The following is a 22,542-nucleotide window of genomic DNA, read 5'->3' on the forward strand; positions in this document are numbered from 1 at the left end:
TTATTTTATTGCAAATTTTATGATATTTTATACATAAGTGCACATTAATCATATTTTAAGTATAGATTAAAGTGAATATGAGGAAAATATTTATTGACCAAACTTTTTATGAGATATAAACTTGCTTTTAACCGAGGAATAATATTTTTTAGTATTTACTGATCGTTATGGCAGTCCAATGAAATAAATCTTCCATCTGTTAATACATTCTGTACTTCAATGAACATTTCAAAATAAAATACATCCGAATATTAATCTATTGAGTTATGTATAAATTTTGAAGTTTGTAAATTTGTTTTAGTATATTCACTACGCCCTGTCTAGGAGTTAAACGTGTGAAGAAAATTCATTAAACTTAATATAGTACTGTATCTATATTTTGTACAAGCAGAAATATAATAACATTTCAACTGAATACTTGTTTTAAATCTATTGTAAAAAATACAAATAGTAAAGAGTAATACAAATAAAGATATTGACATCTTCCTTGTATCATTGCTGGAAAAATGAACCACATTAGCGGAGTCTTTACTATTTGTATTGTTTACAATACATTTAAAAGTGTATTGCGTCCTGAATTCTCTTTTTTGCAATTTATTTACAGAATGTTCATTTGTATAAATTTCTTTGCAAGTGTAGCAGTTAGCGGTGTAGAACAGGTTCATCTTACAATCGAGAATAAACAGTAGTGGCCAATGTAATTAAAAAAACTTCCGAAAATTTAGTAACAGATGGAAACTCTGCTACTAGTAACTTCGTTATCGCTATGATAAGAACAGAAGCACATATCCTAGCAGAAGTTTTATCAATAAAACTGTTCATCGTCCTATTTCATTCGCAATTAAAATACAGATTTATACATAATGGCTCATTAAATTTGTAATAAATAGCAATTCCAGATGTTCGTTCCTGGAAAAAAGTTATTATTTAAAGCCAAAGTTTTCAATTTATTTGTTCTGGATCTTAATAATTCTAGCTTTATGCAATAATTAAATAGATGTGTAAAATTATTTATAATAATTTTATTTTTTTATAAATTATTTTATATGAAGAAATACTTTTTATATATACAACAGAGGAAAAATGAGAAGCCATTTTCTACTCGTGCCAAGGCGTATTGAGCAGGATTCAGCGAAAAGAGGCGAGACACGATAAATACCAAACACTGTCGGATATATGCAAGAGCCAGAAATTCGCTCTTGCCAGCGAGATTTCTCGCTTCTTTCAGCCATTTACTTCCAGCAATGTGATGCACCTCTACACTGGGATTTAATAGTTTAGGACTACCTATAAGAAAAATTTCCTGAATGTTAGATTGGCTGTACAAGTCCAATTTCCTGACCGCCTAGATTCCCCAAGATTGCACCACTAGATTTTTTTACTTGGAGATTTGTCAAATACACGATGTACACAACAAAGGTTTACAACATTGAAGCGAATTGGTGAAGGAATAATTGCTGAAATGTTCTGTAACACATGGTACGAAATTGAATGCTGTCAGGATATTTTATGCGCTACATATGGAGCTTATGTAGAATTTATTTAAAGTGTAAAATATTTTATTTAATAACCTATAAAACAAAACAACATACATAACAATACTTTTTACATTCGTAGTCACTTTTTCAAAATTATGTTTTATGTAAACACAAGAATAAGATTTAAAAGTATAATTCAACATCCATATAAATTATATCAGTTGTCTTAGATGAGTGGCAAGGACAGAAATCATAGACAAAGCTGTCAGCAGAATGCAGTAAAAATATACGNATTCATAAATTAGAAACACTACGAAACATTAATAATTTTAATGTTTTACATAATTTAAATCTTAAGAAGTATTTAAGTAGGGAAGATTTCATTTCAGCTAAACATTTTTCAACACTTAGGAAAGATTTGAACTTAAGAATAGCTAATACAAAGATCCAAACGAGTTGCTTAACTTTTCCGGCAACGTTTGGTGGCATCGTCTGTTGTTATATTTCATTTTTAAAATGTATTATATTTTTAACAATATAAAATGGCAAAAACCTTAATTCTGGGGGTATGGATGTGTATTAGAAAATATTGTAAATGGTAATAACGAGTAAAGTCGTAATTACGTCCGACTGAAAATAAATACGCTTCCCTTTATCTCCCACCTCCTTGACCTTTAATCTCAAAATTTAATATCATCAGTCCCCGTACTAAACAAATCTGTCTGCCAAATTACGGAAATTTTCAACAGAAAGCACATGAGTTATTAAGCTTCAAACAGGGTGAACAAAATCGCCCCACACACACACACACAGACTATTATCCATACATACAGAAATAACTTCCGAATTTTTTCGCTCGACATTTCTAGGTGCCCTGATTCCAAAAATGTGAAATTCTGGGAGGGGGTCATTTTTGATCGATCGCCATACTCTTCCTGTTATATATAATAGTCGGAAAAGTAGTAATTTATTACTGAATTCATTGATAAACACGAATATTTTATAAAAATAATCAGTCGAAGAAGAAAAACTTTTAATGTACGATTATGATTTAATATCAGTTATCAAGTTATATATTATCAGAATACGTGTCGAAAAAAGAAGACAGATATATTTTATTTTCTTCCACAGGTATTAGTTTCGTAGGTCCATACTTTGACGTTGTCAGGAACTGATTCGCAATAGCACGCCAATCCTCCTGTGTAGCAATATCCATACTTGGCGCCTCTATAGTGGCAAGCGGAATTACACCATTTATCATTGATAACACAAGACAGTTTGCAACCCTTTTCGTCCACCGGGTATCCGTCTCTAGCGCTTTCGACTCCTGTTTGAGGGGGAAAAAAGTCAGTTTTTCTGCATCTAAACTTTAAAATAATAACAGAAATAGTGTAAGAAGGAAGAGAAATAAAAAATTAATGAAAATGATTATTTTTCGAGTGACTGTTTTTTAAACGAAATTGATATTTCTTATAAAGAAATAAATTAAAGTATAATTACTTAAAGACAACTAGGAATTGTGATCGCGTGATACTTAGACAATATGCTAAGCATAAAATAGATACCAAAACTAAGTCCATGGATAAGGAATCCGGATCATATTTTATATCCCCTATTAAATTTAAATGCAGTACATTATTTTAGTTGTAAAAATTTTCCTTGAACCGTGGAGTTTTCCTCATGTTTTTTTTCACCTGTCTAACACCTAACTTAAGGCCAATTTCTTACAGGAAGTCCTCTCGATAAATATCTGTCCTTAAGAGATCATCCGTACGTTTCATTGTAGATCTGTTTGATATTCTGTTAATATCTACCAAAAATTATTCTTCCAACGCTTATATTTTTTCATTAGATGAAACTAAGTAAATAAGAAGCGTTTTTGAAAATTCCTTTACAACGAGGATCAGCCGTTTGGCTTGCTGTTCTTGGGTTCCGAAATTGTTTCGGATTCCCATAGTATTTAAGCTGTATTTCGTCGTACTGAGAATGAGGTAACATTCTGATTCCAGTTATTGGACCTGGAATCAGTAGCGTATCGTGAGTATCAGCCGCCCGGGGCGGTGGAAAATTTCGCCCCCCGTATTTAGGTATCTCAATTTAAAAGACTAAAATTCAGTTTCGTCACAGAATAAGTAATGAAAAATTCCGTGCTAGTGTTGCCACTTTTTAAAGCGGCAGGTGAGGTTTGTTCCTGAGGACCTGACCCGGACGGCAGGTGAGGTTTCTTCGAACAGAATTCCTGACGCGTGCGTATGTCATTTTGCAATGGGAAGAATAATTTGCAGTGCATACTGATTCTAAATCAGTTACAGTTAGCGACGAGGGAGACTTGGATAGGAGTAACGCGAGTGACCTAGTTCTATTGGATATTGAAGGTGTATATATATATACGAATAAGTCGTACAAGCAGAAAAAAAAGGTCAACAGGTCGCGCACGATATCCCCTGACGGCCAGTCGATTCCCGGGCTGTCTGGATGGTATTCCGTGCTCATTTCAATCGGTCCGAATCGTAGGTGCACGAAAATATAAAATAAAATGATTCAAATTCTTACAAGATATTATTATTATTTATTGTGAAATTTTGCCCCTAAAAAGTGCCGCCCAAGGCGGGCCGCCCCTCCCTCCCCCACTACGCTACGCTACTGCCTGGAATCAGAATATATAAGTATAAAATGCAGAAGTGTCCTTACCTAAAAGTAGTAAAGCTGAGATGAAAGCAAAAGCAATAAATATTTTCATTGTAGAAGTGGATTTTATTTCAGTATTTTTCCTTGAAGGAACCGTCACGATTCGCTGAGGTGATTATGAACTCGTATAAAATACTCGAGCTATTTATATTATTTTCATTCAGTGGACCATCTGCCATTATTATTCTTAACGTATATTAAATGGAAATTGGAAAACAATAAAGTCGTAATTATTACTTTCTAATAAAAAGTAATTGCAGAACTATCCGCAACACCCGCGTAAACTCTATTTTTATACGTTTAAAAACTTCGATAATTTAAATAAAATCCATATAAGTTTTATTATTGAATCTACCACTCGATTCTTGCTAAACTTGGCAGTTTTGAAACTCTGAAGTGCTGTAGTATTATATTTTATACATAAACATTAGTTATAAAAAATAATTGATTTCGTTTTAAAAAAATGCAAGTTTTGATCTGTATAACGCCTAGTTCTGTCCATTACTGACTGGCCACGAAATCAAACTTATCGCTGAGAAGATTCAGGATCGATTCCAGGAGAGTTGAAAACATTCCAGGAATTTTCTGAGGATTCGTTGCGGATGTGAACATGTACAGTACGTGTTCACAGTCTCTAAGAGGCCATAGAAAAAAATCTAAGCTGCTTGCATCTAATATTATTGAAAATATAAATTAATATTAACATTTGAATTCTTCTAAATAATATCATTGAAGTAGCTCGTATTAAATCTTCTACAAAAATTTTATACCTTTCTAATTAAAATATTTAACAATAAGTAATTATTAATGGCACGTTTTAACGTAGGCAACAAGACATTTAACTAAATCTTCCAATTTTAAAAAATCAGTAAGTGGACCCAGCGGTATCTTTATAGATAAAAGTTGTGAAGTGTCTCTGATTGTTATTTAGATATAACAATTGCTTGCAAAACCACCAACGCAATATATTGCTTGCAAAACCACCGCTGCTTCGACCGCGGTGGTTTTGCAAGCAAACTCCATTTATATTCAGTATTTCAACAATCATAAGTAATTGTTAAATGACACCTACCGCTGAAAATAATGAGAATTGCCGAAAATCAAATTAACTATTTTCAATTTCTGTTATTATTTTAAAGTTTAGATGCAAACAAACTGACTTTTTTCCCCCTCAAACAGGAGTCGAAAGTGCTAGAGACGGATACCCAGTGGATGAAAAGGGTTGCAAACTTTCTTGTTTTATCAATGATAAATGGTGTAATTCCGCTTGCCACTATAGAGGCGCCAAGTATGGATATTGCTACACAGGAGGATTGGCGTGCTATTGCGAATCAGTTCCTGACAACGTCAAAGTATGGACCTACGAAACTAATACCTGTGGAAGAAAATAAAATATATCTGTCTTCTTTTTTCGACACGTTTTCTGATAATATGTAACTTGATAACTGATATTAAATCATAATCGTACATTAAAAGTTTTTCTTCTTCGACTGATTATTTTTATAATATAAAGTGGTGCCTCGTATAACGTACTTAATCCGTTCCAGGTGCACGTCCGTTAAGTGGAAAGTCCGTTATACGAAACGCATTTTTCCATAGAAATGTTAAAACATATAATTCGTACCGCAGCATAAAATAACCGTACTGTACCATAAAAAAAAAAAAAAAATTGAAAATGGAGCATTCCCCAATTATGCCGGGTAGTCATATGTTATGAGGGAGAGGTGGAGGAACACTTTCTTCGCACATTCATACAGATACAGACTTCTAAATATCACTTATGGTAGCTGCTATTTCGTTGTGAATGTGTCTCTTTAATCCGATCAATTCAGTTCGGTAGACTATTAATACAGCTTTCAGGTTAGATACTTTTATTGTTTTGACATATGCATTTTGGATTTATATGAATTTTAAGTCCCTCTTCAGTTCAAAACTGTTTTCTCCATCCATTTGTATCCAATATTCTTCTACACTCACAACGAAATAGCATCTACCATAAGTGATATTTAGAAGAATATTGGATACAAATGGATGGAGAAAACAGTTTTGAACTGAAGAGGGACTTAAAATTTATATAAGTCCGAAATGCATATGTCAAAACAATAAAAGAAGTATCTAACCTGAAAGCTGTATTGATAGTCTACCGAACTGAATTGATCGGATTAAAGAGACACATTCACAACGAAATAGCAGCTACCATAAGTGATATTTAGAAGTCTGTATCTGTATGAATGTGCGAAGAAAGTGTTCCTCCACCTCTCCCTCATAACATATGACTACCCGGCATAATTGGNAAATGACGGGCAAGGGTGTCATTGTAGAGATTATTGATCCTGTTTGCCTCAGCTCCATTCGGATAATGAGTGTTGGTAAACTCCTGAAACTCTCCCGATTTGACAAGGAAGTTTTTGTCAACTTTCACTTTTTCTGATGATTTCTTGCTTTGTTTCAATCGAAATCATCTTTCTGTTTTTTCGGAAGCCATGATTTGCAGAACACTTGAATAAATGTATATATTCTGCATTGAGGTGATGTATGTAATAAACAAAGGAGCAAGCCGAATTACAACGAGCGCTCTGTACTTCAGATATATCAATAATATATTCTAACTAGCTGTTACCCGCTGCTTCGACCGCGGTGGTTTTGCAAGCAAACTCCATTTATATTCAGTATTTCAACAATCATAAGTAATTGTTAAATGACACCTACCGCTGAAAATAATGAGAATTGCCGAAAATTAAATTAACTATTTTCAATTTGATCAATCGTTCTATAATCGAACCAATATGCAATAACAAATTCGAATTTAAAACGGTTCGAAAATTTGTTAAAAAATCGAAATAAATAAAAATATTTATAACAATGTGTGAAATGTTATCAATTTAATACACCTAAGTACTCAATGAAGACTAAACGTAGTTGAAAACAAACAATCGCATCTAAAATAGTAAAGTAGAAACCGTTTTTCCGGTTAAGCCTTAATCCTCTCCCTCCTTCCCGCGGGTGAATTTCGAAAAATCCCTTCTTAGTGTGCGTTTTCATGACGTATCCTAACTGTGTACCAAATTTCATCTCTTTAGGTTCAGCGGTTTGCACTGGGCGATAATGAATCAGTGAGTCAGTCAGTCAGGACAAGCAATTTTATGTATTTAGATAATACTAATATATTGTAAAAATAGCATATTGCCATTGGCAACAGCAAAAGAGTGAAAACATCATTCGCACTTGTTTGCAGAAAGTCCGTTATTCGAGGCGTACGTTTTACGAGGCACCACTGTATTTGTGTTTATCCTATAATTTAATAATAAATTATATTTTAACAGTTAATCTTAAGTTCATATCTTGCCGAATAACAGTTGCAAAATGTTTAACTAAATTGGAGATGTAACGACCTAACACTAAATTGGGTAACCGGCTCCAATTTAGGTGTTAGACACGCGAAGAAAACACATAAAACTCCACGTGGCCAGCCAATTGTCATTGGGGTCAGCCACACGGTCAATGTGGGAAACAGTATGCAAATGTCAATTTATAAAAATTCAGTTTAACATATCCTTTTCAATTTTACGCCCAGGGCACAATAAAAATATTGTTTGTTATTTCCCGTCATTTGTAAAGTCATAAACACTTTCAATTATCACAGTTTGTGATTTAAAATTGCGTTACTCTATATTTAATTTGTTCTATTCATATGCCAAAAGCCATAGAATAGCTTTGTGAACTCGATGTGGCATCGATTCCACAAATGGTAGAAGAATTCTCAAGAAATATTTCGCCATGTTATCTGAATATCTGTCAACCGTCTTCTAGTATTCGTAGGTGCAGTATCCTAAATGATAATGGACTTCAGCTCCACGTTCCTTAAGCGATCAATTGCATTCATGTTGAGTGAATATGGCCACGTTATTCATTTCATCGAACCCGTCCAGAATGCTCCTGAAACCAATTCTGGACAATGTGATCCCGATGACAAGATGCATTTTCCTGCCGGAATATTCTAATGTCGGGATAAAAGTTCACGAAAGACTGCAAATGTTCACCAAACGATTTAACGCAGCGGTTTCTGGTCATTGGTGTTTAATCACGAGATCGAAATGTTTCTGGTCGTTCTGACACGTCTTTCGTATATGGGAATTGTCATGCAAAAGTGAAGTGAGATATCTGCAGAATATGTGCCGAAGAAAATGGACCTTCTCTGTGTAATAACACTAACGAAAGCAGCCGAAAACAAAACGAGTTTGTTTTTCACTTGAAAGGATAGTTTCTTTCGGAGAGTTTCAGTTCAACGGTATGCATAATTAGCGACTTAATCAGGAATCTCGATAGGGACTGACTTCAATGAAAACTACTGACCCACTCCGGATTTGACAATCGTTAGACCAGAACAATCTCTTAAAAGGAGAGAAAAAGAAGAGAGGAGAAATTTCACCTGGATTGGCAATAGGAAGCGGAGGAAAAGAAATCTCGTCTGGATGGCCAGAAGAGAGAGAGGAAGATTAAAGATGTTACGTTACCGTTTGCGCCATGGTTTTGACGCTTTGCGAAATCAACCCTCTGCTTATCAATATACAACCTATACATAATTGTGAATTATGTATAGGTTTCAATTCTTTCAATACTTTCAAATCTACATGAATTGAATCAGTTTCGTGAAATTCTTAACAAGATGCCAGAGATGTGTGTTGGCATGTTTGTAATTTTGACAGAAGGCTGTGCACCTGTATTTATATTTTTATATTATTTTATATTATTTAAGTACACAGCTTATATTATCTCAGAAAGCATTTTTTTTTTGTAAAAGATAACCGACGTTTTCTGACCCTTTAAATGAATATTTTACTGAATGCAATGTCCATGTCGCGAAAGTCAAGAAATAAATACAGTAAGACCTCGCTTAACGCTGCCTCGATTAACGTTGATTTGATATAACGCGGTCTGCTCGAAGCCGAAAAAAACGTTCAAAATTTACTCCGATTCAAATTATCGAGGCATTTCATTGATTTCGTATATAATTATTTACGAACACGAATTAATTAGCAAAATGTGGCAATTCACCTGTATAGCACTGTACTTTCCTTAAATCTATATTTGTTTGGTGCAATTTTGGAAAAATATAACATCATGGATGCCATAGACAATATCGACTTCGTTTGGCATGAATTAACTAATAAATGCACGATCGAAGTGTGAAAGAAGATATGGCAGAAAGTATCCAAGAATTCTCAACGAGAAAAGCCTATAGCTGTATCGTTAGGTTGACCAAATTGTTAACCTAATCGATACAGCAGGGCTAGGAGATATAGACGAGCAGAATATTGAGGAGATAAGGATTCCTACAACGCGAAATTCGTATAACGAGGAACTTATCTCCGCGTTATAGAGGGGTTTACTGTATGTGATTATGTATTTTTCGGTTCGTAGGAAATGTACTTTACGACCCAAACTACAATATTTAGTCTTTTATTCACAATTATGTATAGGTTGTACATTGAGAAGTAGATAGTTGATTTTGTAGTAGTTTTAATTGAAGTCAGTCCCTATTGGGATTACTGATTAATTCGATAATTATGCATACCGTTGAACTGAAACCCTCCGGAAGAAACGATCTTTTCAGGTGAAAAACAAACTCGTTTTGTTTTCGGCTGCTTTCGTTAGTGTTATTATAGAGAGAAGATCCATTTCTTTCCGTCACATATTGTGCAGATATCTCGCTTTATTTTTGCACGACATATATGAAAGACGCGTCAAGAACGACCAGAAACGTGTCGACCTCGTGATTAAACACTAATGACCAGAAACCGCTGCGTTAAATCGTTTGGTGAACATTTATAGCCTTTCATGAACTTGTAATCCCACAGAATTGGAATATTCCAGCAGGAAAATACATCTTGTCATCGGGATCACATTGTCTAGAATCGGTTTGACGAGCATTTTGGACGGGTTCGATGAAATGAATAACGTGGCCACGTTCACTCAACGTTAATCCAATTGATCTCTTATGGAACGCGGTGCTGAAGTCCATTATCATTCAGGATACTGCACCTATAAATACCAGAAGACTGCTGGCAGATACTCAGATAACATGGCTAAATATTTTTCGAGACGTCTTATCCATTTGTGGAATCGATGCCACATCGAGTTCACCGGGATAATAGAGGTTTTTCACGATACTAGGAAGCTATTCTATGACTTTTGGAATATGAATAAAACAAATTAAATATAAAATAACAAAATTTTAAATCATAAACTGTGATAATGAAAAGTGTTTATGACTTTACAAATGACGGGAAATAACAAACAATATTTTTATTGTGCCCAGGTCGTAAAAGTGAAAAGGATATGCTTCTAACACAATAAAGTGCTATCAATTAAGACACTTGGCGGGTTTTCTCATCTTTATTTAGTTGATACGTGTGAAAATTTTACACGTTTCGGGCTCTTAAGCCCCTCTTCAGCCAACTAAAACATTAAAAAAGAATATAACATACAAGTGTCTTAATTTATAGCACTTTATTGTGTTAGAAGCATAAACAAATTGTAAAGCACGGTTTCATATCATCAAAATGAAAAGGATATGTTAAACTGAATTTTTATAAATTGTCATTTGCATACTGTTTCCCACAATGACCGTGTGACTGACCCCAATGACAATTGGCTGGCCACGTGGAGTTTTATGTGTTTTCTTCACGTGTCTAACACCTAAATTGGGGCCGGTTACCCAACTTAGGTAACCGGCCCCAATTTTGGTTACCCAACTTAGGTGTTAGGTCGTTCCGTCTTCAATTTAGTTAAACATTTTGCAACTGTTATTCGGCAAGGCATGAATTTAAGAATAGCTGTTAAAATATAATTTATTATTAAATTATGTGATAAACACGAATATTTTATAAAAGTAGTCAAACGAAGAGGAAAAACTTTTAATGTACGATTATGATTTAATATCGGTTATCAAGTTACATATTATCAGAAAACGTGTCGAAAAAAGAAGACAGATATATTTTATTTTCTTCCACAGGTATTAGTTTCGTAGGTCCATACTTTGACGTTGTCAGGAACTGATTCGCAATAGCATGCCAATCCTCCTGTGTAGCAATATCCATATTTGGCGCCTCTATAATGGCATGCAGAATTACACCATTTATCATTGATAACACAAGAGAGTTTGCAACCTTCTTTGTCCACTGGGTATCCGTCTCTAGCGCTTTCGACTCCTGTTTGAGGGGAAAAAACGTCAGTTTGTTTGCATTTAAACTTAGAAATAATACAAATAATGTAAGAAGAAAGAGAAATTAAAAATTAATGAAAATGATTATTCTTCGAGTGACTGTTTTTTAAACGAAATTGATATTTCTTATAAACAAATAAATTAAAGTATAATTACTTAAAGACAACTAAGAATTGGGATCGCGTGGAATTTTCATTATACGTAGAACATAAAATAGGTTCCAAAATTAATCTCACGGATAAGAAATCTGGATCATTTTTAAAATGTTCTATTGATTTTAAATGCAGTGCATTATTTTAGTTGTAAAAATTTTCCTTGAACCGTGGAGTTTTCCTGATTTTCTTCACCTGTCTAACACCTAACTTAAGGCCAATTTCTTACAGTAAGTTTTCTCAATAATGTTATCTAATGTTAATCATTAGATGAAATTAAGGAAGTAAGAGGTGTTTTTGAAAATTCCTTTATAACGAGGATCAACCGTGTGGCTCGCTGCTCTTGGGTTCCGTAATTGTTTCGGATTCCCATAGTATTAAGCTGTATTTCGTCGTACTCAGAATGAGGGTAACATTCTCGTTAGATTTTGCGTGTGGCAGTTATTGGACCGGGTATCAGAATATATAAGTATAAAATGTAGAACTGTTCTTACCTAAGAGTAGTAAAGCTGAAATGTAAGCAATAAATATTTTCATCGTTGAAGTGGATTTTATTTGAGTATTTTTTTCCTCCAAGGACCCACAAGATTCGCTGGCGTAATTAATGAACTCATCTAAAATACTCACGCTATTTATATTATTTGCAGTTCAGTGGACATCTGCCATTATTTTTTAACGTACATTAAATAAAAATACAAAAAAACAATAAAATAGTAATTATTGCTTCTTAATAAAAAAATAATTGCATAACTTTTTCAACACGTGTGTGAACTCTACTTTTTATACGTTTGAAAACTTCGATAATTTAAATAAAACCTGTGTCAATTTTTATTATTGATTCTTACTAAACTTTGTAGTTTTGAAACCCTAAAGTTTAACGTGCTGAAAGATTGCAGTTTATTTATCAACATTAGTATTAATAAGAAAAGCATATTTGGTTTAAAAATGTAAACTTTTAGCTGCATAACTAGAATAATTCTGTCCAGAACTGGCTATTAGTTTGGTTAATGGGATAAGGATAACACTAGATGATTTAATACGGGTCCTCCTAAGTTACGGGCTTACTAGGAAAACTTTCAAGGAAATACGCCCTGTCTAGGAGTTAAACGTGTGAAGAAAACCCGTTAAACTTAATACGTTTGTCAGACGCAAATTCTGGAGCAATCAGCAGCTGAATTCACTCACTTGTTGGTGAGATTTGCTAGTTTCTTATTCGTTGGGATAGTGTAAATTATGCGCAACCGAAAATCTGTAAATAAGAGCCAATGGCTGAAATAGAAAAGCATAATGAAAGACTGCTTATCGCATAGCTATGAAACCAACTAAACCGAAAAATATTAATTTATAAATAATATATTCTTTATCAAAGAAGAATAGATGTCATTAAGTTGATGCAATTGACAATTGAGTAATTATAAATTGATATTGCTATCGGGTATTGTCTTATGTAGATCTATTGTTATAATGTGCTGTATTAAAATGATTGGTAAATCTGAGAGCTTGTTCAGATCTTGGATTTTTCTCTTCGAAAACAGCTTAACTTAGACAATATTTTAATACAGTATAAATAATGAAAAGACTGTTGGTTTTTCATGGGTCTAATATGTCCCAGTTTCCTATAGAAAGTCTTCTTGTAAGGCTTTTCACTTCACGCATCTCCCACAATTTGAATTTTTTTATTTAACCAAATCCAATCTAAATCGTACCTGTGAGTCTGCTTGGAAGACTTCAGTCACTGGATTTAAAAGTAAAAATTAATATTAAATTTAAGATAATATCATATCATATTATGCTATGTTACATTCTGTTACAAAAATAATGAAAGTAAGAATACCAGCCGGANTAAAAGTAAAAATTAATATTTAATTTAAGATAATATCATATCATATTATGCTATGTTACATTCTGTTACAAAAATAATGAAAATATGAATGCCAGCCGGATGGCCGAGGAATCGGATTTATCACTATGGGGATTCGGGAGTGATTCCGAGCGGTTTGAAACACTACAGGAATTTTCAGAAAAAGATCTGTCCCGGATTAATCGGGCTCCATTTCTCATCAACTGGCCGTGTGCTTGACCCATTCGTGGATTAAAAAAAACCTTCTTAACGCCCAAGGGTGGAAAAAGTCCATAAAAGTAAAATTTAGAATATTCTAGACCAGCTAACAATAAAAAGTTTTCAACAATTAACAATGATTTTATTATTAGTAATTAAATATTAATAATTATCTTCAAACATTCCTGCTTATAATCTCCANACCGAGAATGAGGTAACATTCTGCGTGTGGCAGTTATTGGACCGGGTATCAGAATATATAAGTATAAAATGCAGAATTGTTCTTACCTAAGAGTAGTAAAGCTGAGATTAAAACAAAAGCAATAAATATTTTCATCGTTGAAGTGGATTTTATTTAAGTATTTTTTTCCTCCAAGGACCCACAGGATTCGCTAGAGTGATTATAAACTCGTCTAAAATACTCACGCTATTTATATTATTTGCAGTTCAGTGGACATCTGCCATTATTTTTTAACGTATATTAAATAAAAATAGAAAAAACAATAAAATCGTAATTATTGCTTTCTAATAAAAAAGTAATTGCAAAACTTTTTGCAACGCGTGTGTGAACTCTACTTTTTATACGTTTGAAAACTTCGATAATTTAAATAAAATCGGTGTCAATTTTTATTATTGATTCTTACTAAACTTTGTAGTTTTGAAACCCTGAAGTTTAACGTGCCGAAGAACTGCACTTTATATATCAACATTAGTATTAATGAAAAAAGCATATTTGGTTTAAAAATGTAAATTTTCAGCTGCATAACTAGAATAATTCTGTCCAGAACTGGCTATTAGTTTGGTTAATGGGATAAGGATAACACTAGATGATTTATTACGGGTCCTCCTAAGTTACGAGCTTACTAGGAAAACTTTCAAGGAAGTACGCCCTGTCTAGAAGTTAAACATGTGAAGGAAACCCGTTAAACTTGATACCCTTGTCAGACGCAAATTTTGGAGCAATCAGCAGCTGAATTCACTCACTTGTTGGTGAGATTTGCTAGTTTCTTATTCGTTGAGACAGTGTAATTTATGCGCAGCCTCCAATCTGTAAATAACAGAGAATGGCTGAAATAGTAAAGCATGATGAAAGACTGCTTATCTCATAGCTATGAAACCAACTAAACCGAAAAATATTAATTTATAAATAATATATTCTTTATCAAAGAATAGATGTCATTAAGTTGATGCAATTGACAATTGAGTAATTATGGATTGATATTCCTATCGAGTATTGTTTTATGTAGATCTATTGATATAATGTACTGTATTAAAATGATTGGTAAATCTGAGAGCTTCTTCAGATCTTGGATTTTTCTCTTCGAAAACAGCTTAACTTAGACAATATTTTAATATAAATAGTGAAAAGACTGTTGGTTTTTCATGGGTCTAATATGTCCTAGTTTCCTATAGAAAGTCTTCTTGGAAGGCTTTTCACTTCACGCATCTCCCATAATTTGAATTTCCTTATTTAACCAAATCCAATCTAAATCGTACCTGCGAGTCTGCTTGGAAGACTTCAGTCACTGGATTTAAAAGTAAAAATTAATATTAAATTTAAGATAATATCATATCATATTATGCTATGTTACATTCTGTTACAAAAATAATGAAAGTAAGAATGCCAGCAGGATGGCCGAGGAATCGGACTTATCACTATGGGGATTCGGGAGTGATTCCGAGCGGTTTGAAACACTACAGGAATTTTCAGAAAAAGATCTGTCCCGGATTAATCGGGCTCCATTTCTCATCAACTGGCCGTGTGCTTGAGCCATTCATGGATTTAAAAAAAAACCTTCTTAACGCCCAAGGGTGGAAAAAGTCCATAAAAGTAAAATTTAGAATATTCTAGACCAGCTAACAATAAAAAGTTTTCAACAATTAACAATGATTTTATTATTAGTAATTAAATATTAATAATTATCTTCAAACATTCCTGCCTATAATCTCCAGATGAATTGGCCATCTGCAATATAGGTAGAAACTTCTTATTTTATTACAAATTTTATGATATTTTATACATAAGTGCACATTAATCGTATTTTAACTATAGATTAAAGTGAATATGAGGAAAATATTTATTGACGAAACTTTTTATGACATATAATCTTGCTTTTAACCAAGGAATAATATTTTTTATTATTTACTGATCGTTATGGCAGTCCAATGAAATAAATCTTCCATCTGTTAATACATTCTGTACCTTCAATGAACATTTCAAAATAAAATATATCTGAATAATAATCTATTGAGTTACTTATAAATTCTGAAGTTTGTAAATGTGTTTTAGTATATTCATTACGTCCTTTCTAGGAGTTAAAGGTGTGAAGAAAATTCATTAAACTTAATATAGTACTGTATCTATATTTTGTACAAGCAGAAACATAATAACATTTCAACTGAATACTTGTTTTAAATCTATTGTAAAAAATATTTGTATTACTCTTTACTATTTGTAAAGATATTGACATCTTTGTATCATCGCTGGTTACAATACGTTTAAAAGTATATTTCGTCCTGAATTTTCTTTTTGGCAATTTATTTACAGAATGTTCATTTGTATAAATTTCTTTGCAAGTATAGCAGTTAGCGGTGTAGAACAGGTACATCTTACAATCGAGAATAAACAGTAGTGGCCAATGTAATTAAAAAACTTCCGAAAATTTAATAACAGATGGAAACTCTGCTACTAGTAACTTCGTTATCGCTATGATAAGAACAGAAGCGCATATCCTAGCAGAAGTTTTATCAATAAAAGTATTCATTGTCCTATTTCATCTGTAATTAAAATATAGATTTATACATAATGGCTCATTAAATTTGTAATAAATAGCAATTCCAGATGTTCGTTCCTGGAAAAAAGTTATTTAAAGCCAAAGTTTTTCAATTTATTTGTTCTGGATCTTAATAATTCTAGCTTTATGCAATAATTAAATACATGTGCAAAATTATTTATAATAATTTTATTTTTTTATAAATTATTTTATGTGAAGAAATAATTTTTATATATACAGCAAAGGAAAAATGAGAAGCCATCTTCTACTCGTGCCAAGACGTATTGAGCAGGATTCAGCGAGAAGAGGCGAGACACGATAAATACCAAACATTGTCGGATATCTGCGAGAGCCAGAAATTCGCTCTTGCCAGCGAGATTTCTCGCTTCTTTCAGCCATTTACTTCCAGCAATGTGATGCACCTCTACACTGGGATTTAATAGTTTAGGACTACCTATAAGAAAAATTTCCTGAATGTTAGATTGGCTGTACAAGTCCAATTTCCTGACCGCCTAGATTCCCCAAGATTGCACCACTAGATTTTTTTACTTGGAGATTTGTCAAATACACGATGTACACAACAAAGGTTTACAACATTGAAGCGAATTGGTGAAGGAATAATTGCTGAAATGTTCTGTAACACATGGTACGAAATTGAATGCTGTCAGGATATTTTATGCGCTACATATGGAGCTTATGTAGAATTTATTTAAAGTGTAAAATATTTTATTTAATAACCTATAAAACAAAACAACATACATAACAATACTTTTTACATTCGTAGTCACTTTTTCAAAATTATGTTTTATGTAAACACAAGAATAAGATTTAAAAGTATAATTCAACATCCATATAAATTATATCAGTTGTCTTAGATGAGTGGCAAGGACAGAAATCATAGACAAAGCTGTCAGCAGAATGCGGTAAAAATGTACGTTCATAAAACCGTTCACTTCCACAAATAAAAACTTTAAATAATGATTCAGAATCCTTTTCCAAAAATATCGGCTCAGTCAGAGTTATGACACCAGACGAATTGCATGTCAAATTTTCGATTTCTACACATAATTGAGAATTTCCAATTAGACCATTAAATTTGGTGATTATAAAGCTATTTTCATTGTCATCATAATGGATCGGCAATCGAAGACTACAAAGGAAGCAATCTTCACTAACAAAAATTTTTCACTCGAAATGATTTCTATTGTCGAAAGTTCTGGCGTGATCTTCTCTCAAACTTTCGCGATTTTTATACCTAAATAACTCGGAATAGAATATTTTCGATCTAGTATTACTTATTGTTGATATATTTGATAAAAACACTAGTAAAATGTCATAAAAATAGAAACATATATCGTAGATTTCATCGTGTTTAAGAATGTTTAACGGAAATACTACACTTTCTAATTCAATTTTCGACATACTAAGAAATCTGATTTTATTAATAAACGGTTCTAATACGTGTCGACAACGTTCTGCAAGAATTTCCTCCGGTGGAAGACAGAAGTTACTTCTTTCGTCGTAAACGATATTGACTAAAGCCCAATTGTAAATTGCTTTAAAGAGCCGAATTTCGGTTAGAGAGTCGGGATATATGGGACGAGAAACGTACCTGTCTATAGTTGTCTTTCTACAATGTAAAAAGTCGTTTCCGTTGAATATAATTGTCGAAGCACTTTCGAACACTTTCCAACAATAATACTGTATCAATGTGTCATTCTGGTCGCAGGCAAAGTCGTGGATCCGGCAGACATTCGAAATGCACATCTTCCGAATGAGGTAATTTCGACATTGCTTTAGTAATTCTGAATTTTTATTAAATTTACTTTGAATGTACGTTTCCATTGCATTTTCGATCGACAGATAGACAATACACTCATCTTGAAGATATCTGTAAATATCAGGTTAATAATACATTTAATAGGGAGTTAAATGTCAACAGGTTACTCGATAAAAGTAAATAACTTTCTCCAAAAAAGACTTGAGCTTACTGTAGGTTCTGTCTTGCTGTATCTTTATATGGACCGGTACATAGTTGAAGGGAAATATTTTGTGTAATTTCGTTAATTTCCATGTTATTAAACAGAAAATACTATTTCGTCAACGTTGGTATAAACGTAAAACTCACATCATACCCCTCATTTACACTTGAACTGGATCGTCCATTAAACTCATATATAGTAGGGTCAGACTTAATGATGATTTTACTCGTTATTATCATTTACAAATTTTTATAAAAGTCATCCCTACCCTCAAAATTAAGCTTTTTTGCCATTTTATAATAATTAAAAATAAAAGTTTTAAAATAAAATATTATATAGTTCCCCAAATGTTGCCTGGAAAGTTAAGCAACTGACATTATTTAATTTCAACCTAGCTTAAGTCACTAAATTCTTTAGTTGTTTAATTATATGCAAAAAATTGTATTTGCTACTAAAATTAAATAATTAAATAGATTTAATTTCTTCTTAATAAAATCCTTCTTCGGGCCTTAGTGATAGAATAGACATTAGGCTATCCTGTTGGTAGGTGCTACTGTCAGGATAGCTGCTCAAGTAGGACGATTCTACCAGCAGTATACTAAAATTCCATAAGGTCTTCTTGCTCTTAGGATGGCCAGAGATAGACCGAGAGACGGCGAGACAANCCACAGAAGTACTGTACAAATTTACGTTTTGCCAGCTGCTTTTATTTATTAAAAAAATGATTCTAACTATTATTCTAGATATAGTGATTGCAATATTAAAATTTGTTTTAATTACAGCACTCAATTCAGCCTCTAGAACAACCATCTAGAGTATTTTAATACCTTCAAGCTCTTTACTATGGTAGCTAAGTTGTACTTTATAGATATATATTTTAATTTCAGATGACGTGTTTATCGTGTCTTAGCTTTCTCGTCATGGTTATGGTCATTCTGAACGAATATATTTATGAGTTGGTGGGAAGTTTCGATGTTTTTCCCGTAACGATCTATTTCATGTTTATGATTGTCCTGTTATACTTTACACAGGTAACCAGATGGGTGATGAAGTGAGTACTATTTATTGTAAATAATTTCGTATAAAACTAAATTATTTCATCCCTTTTATTAAATGTTTTCAGAAAGTTTATTCTTCCTAACATGGCTGATCATAGAGATTTCGCAATCTTTATGTCGCTGTTGATTGAAAATTTAGTGTTTTTCAAATCCCTAAACTGGTTTTTGTTGTTAGTTTGTAAACTGACGGAAAATCATAATGATAATTCGAAGAATGTGGAAAAAGATTTGATGTAATGATCTATGGGAATGTATAGTCTGACGTTTTATTTTTAAATAAGATTTTAATCAAAAAATTAAGAATTTTTTTACCATCCTAGACTTGTATTTGTATTAAATCAGAAAAATAAAATTACGTGTTTTTTGAAAAATTTCTCGTGTAATTAATCGTGGACGATACTCTAAAATGGCACACTTTTAAGTTAAAATCCTGCTTTTATTACGTAAATCAATTTCTCAAATAGTAAATTCGTTAAATTCACTAAAATATGACATAAATTTTACATATTAAAAGTGGAAAAGACGTCAAAGTTACATCATAGAGCGCACGTTGTCTAGGCGGAAAAACCCGAGGCTCTAGCGTAAATTAAACCAATTTTTTTAGTAATGTTTTTTATCTGATTGTTCAATAATATTTATATTATGGCTCTAATACCAGGGCTATGGAGTCGCGTAAAAATCTACCGACTCCGACTCCGGCTAAAACACCAAAACTCCACGATTCCGACTCCACAGGTCTGTCTAATACGCAGTCTTAAAGCGAGCGAGCGAACTCGGGTAAATTGCTGATTTGTACCTGTTGCTTCGAAATCTACTTCACCGAGATATAAATTCATGGAAACGATGTGAAATTTGGCTTTTGGTTTATGTAGCTTAAATATATTATGAATATCATTTTATCAGCCGATAGATACTTCAGAATCTACTCATCACAGACTAAAATAAAAAACACGTGTTTATTTCTTTAGCATTGTCGGTAGATAATTACAAATTTACAGTTTAGAGAAGGTAATTTGACTATGCGAAATTGCTTTAAAATGTGAAATTATTTAAAAGAGTATGGATGATAAATATCACTGCAGACAGTTTATTTTCCATTGTTTTGTGTTAGAAATGGAGATAACTAAACAATACTGACGTACAGAAGAGCCCAGCTGATGTACGTGTAATTACAGCATGTTGTTGGATTAATGGAGTTTGTACATACCTGTACAGTAAAAAAAACACTTCGTTTACGGGTTAATTTGTCGTATTAATCAAGATTGCGAATGTTTTGTCGACCGCACGTGTAACAGACAACTAGCGATTGACAGTACTGTAGATCATTGTCTCTCCCATGCATCAAGCTAGAATACATGAAAATTTCACGTATATCAATCAACCTGCGGTGGAGTGTTGGATTAGTAAGTGATCGACAATAAAGAATCTACTGTATTTTATTTCGCTTTTAATCGGTGTTCGGGTAGTGAAGGAAAGAGTTAGGGACTCCTTATGTAATTCCTACTGACTGTTCTTTAATTTTAAACGTCCGTCCGTATGATACAATAGATAAGAAGTGAGGAAGTCTACTGTAGAACATTCGTGGTGTAATTTTGTAAGTGTACATTTATAAGAAGTATTTGTATTATTAAAATAAGTTTTACATTATGATAACTGTGTAGCCCCGTGAGTGTCTTTAGCCCATAAGACTAAAGCAATACAGAAAACAGGAAAAAATAATACTTCCCAAGTGTTTTAGGATTGTCTTTTAATCATACCCATCGTCAGTGCCGTAACTAGGAAGGTGTACCCGCACAGGGTCCTCTTGAAAGGGGGTCCAAATGCATATATATGTTTTATTATTTTCCCAAACCTAATTAATTAAGGAGCCTAAATGCAAATTCTTGCACAGGGCACAGGAATGGCTAGTTATGTCACTGCCCATCGTGAACTCGTCAGGCCCACAATGGGGACGAACCAGTAGTGAGACGGGAACTGAACAAATCCGAGACAGACCATTTCTAAAAAATTTCTGGGACTGAGCCCGTATTTGATTTCGGATCCACAGAGCTGTTGACTGACTGATTAACGTGACTTTATTGTATTCTGACGACTGACTTTTTCAGACAACACTCTCATACTTTAACAGATATTATCCTATGTAATTTTAGATTCAAAAACTTTTCTGAGGTTCATTTTTCACGAATATATAAACGACTAACGGTCGAGAATTAATTATAATATTTAAAGCACACTGGATAACACCAGTGATAGTAGTGGGGTTTGGGTCTGAGCAACTGAATAACTGAGTGTAGTTATACGGATTTCAATCACGTATTAAATAGCGTTTCTCATAAAAATTCCCGCGTGAGACAACACCTGACAGACGCCCACGTGTTGTGTTGCCTTATTCAATCAATTTAATCCAATTGAAAATCCAAAACTCGTAACTAGTGATGTAACGAATATTCGGTTACTATTCGGTATTCGGTCTATTCGGCCTATTTTTCACTATTCGGCCGAATACCAAATATCTAATCACTATTCGGCCGAATACCGAATACCTAAAAACAGGAGTAAAAAATAACAAAAACACAGTAAATTAATCATTTTGGTATTGAGATTTAATGTTATCGAGTTAGTGTTGTTTGTTTATATTTATTTATAACTTGTAACATGCACAAAATAAAAAGAAAATAATATTAGTCACATGTATTCACAATTTATAATTACAAAGATCAGCACACGTACTGTACACGTCTATCGTTGGAGAATCCTCGCACATCTGAGGGTCTGACCCTGCCTATCCTTCTTTTTAAGCGCTCGTCTTTGCTCTTCCCTTTCTCTTTCCTCTATCGCTCTAATCCAAGTATACCTGTGTATACATCATAATACGCGCTCACGATACTTTCGATTCGTCACTTTTCCGTCGTAGAGTTCCCATTTTACAATTACGTGACTCAGCCTGGTGATAACGGAGAGAAGAGACAGATAGGACGTCGATATAAGTCACAGTTATGATTTCACAGATTCCAGACAGCTTGATAGCCCGAACGGCCCCAGGCTTTCGCCCGTGCACGCTAAGTGACTTACATTACAAGCATTTAGTTTTCCGAAGACTATGACAACAATTGTTTGGCATTGACG

At 33.2% G+C, this 22,542-nt stretch overlaps 2 protein-coding genes across 2 annotated transcripts; one reads left to right on the forward strand and one right to left on the reverse strand.

Moving 5' to 3' along the window:
• Nucleotides 1-16,910: 16,910 nt before the first annotated feature.
• Nucleotides 16,911-18,497, reverse strand: LOC111620208. The gene is made up of 2 exons (XM_023362108.1): nucleotides 18,368-18,497; nucleotides 16,911-18,267 (listed from the first exon to the last, which is right to left on the reverse strand). Exons 1-2 carry the CDS (start codon nucleotides 18,448-18,450, stop codon nucleotides 17,562-17,564), a joined length of 789 nt encoding a protein of 262 aa, XP_023217876.1. The 5' UTR covers nucleotides 18,451-18,497; the 3' UTR covers nucleotides 16,911-17,561.
• A 543-nt stretch (nucleotides 18,498-19,040) lies between these two features.
• On the forward strand, nucleotides 19,041-19,769 carry LOC111620209. Its single transcript, XM_023362109.1, has 3 exons — nucleotides 19,041-19,169; nucleotides 19,246-19,409; nucleotides 19,482-19,769. Exons 1-3 carry the CDS (start codon nucleotides 19,080-19,082, stop codon nucleotides 19,651-19,653), a joined length of 426 nt encoding a protein of 141 aa, XP_023217877.1. The 5' UTR covers nucleotides 19,041-19,079; the 3' UTR covers nucleotides 19,654-19,769.
• Nucleotides 19,770-22,542: the final 2,773 nt, after the last annotated feature.

Source organism: Centruroides sculpturatus, unplaced genomic scaffold (genome assembly GCF_000671375.1).
Source record: "Centruroides sculpturatus isolate CEXI.00-Female unplaced genomic scaffold, Cexi_2.0 scaffold231, whole genome shotgun sequence".
NCBI classification, from domain to species: Eukaryota; Metazoa; Arthropoda; class Arachnida; order Scorpiones; family Buthidae; genus Centruroides; species Centruroides sculpturatus.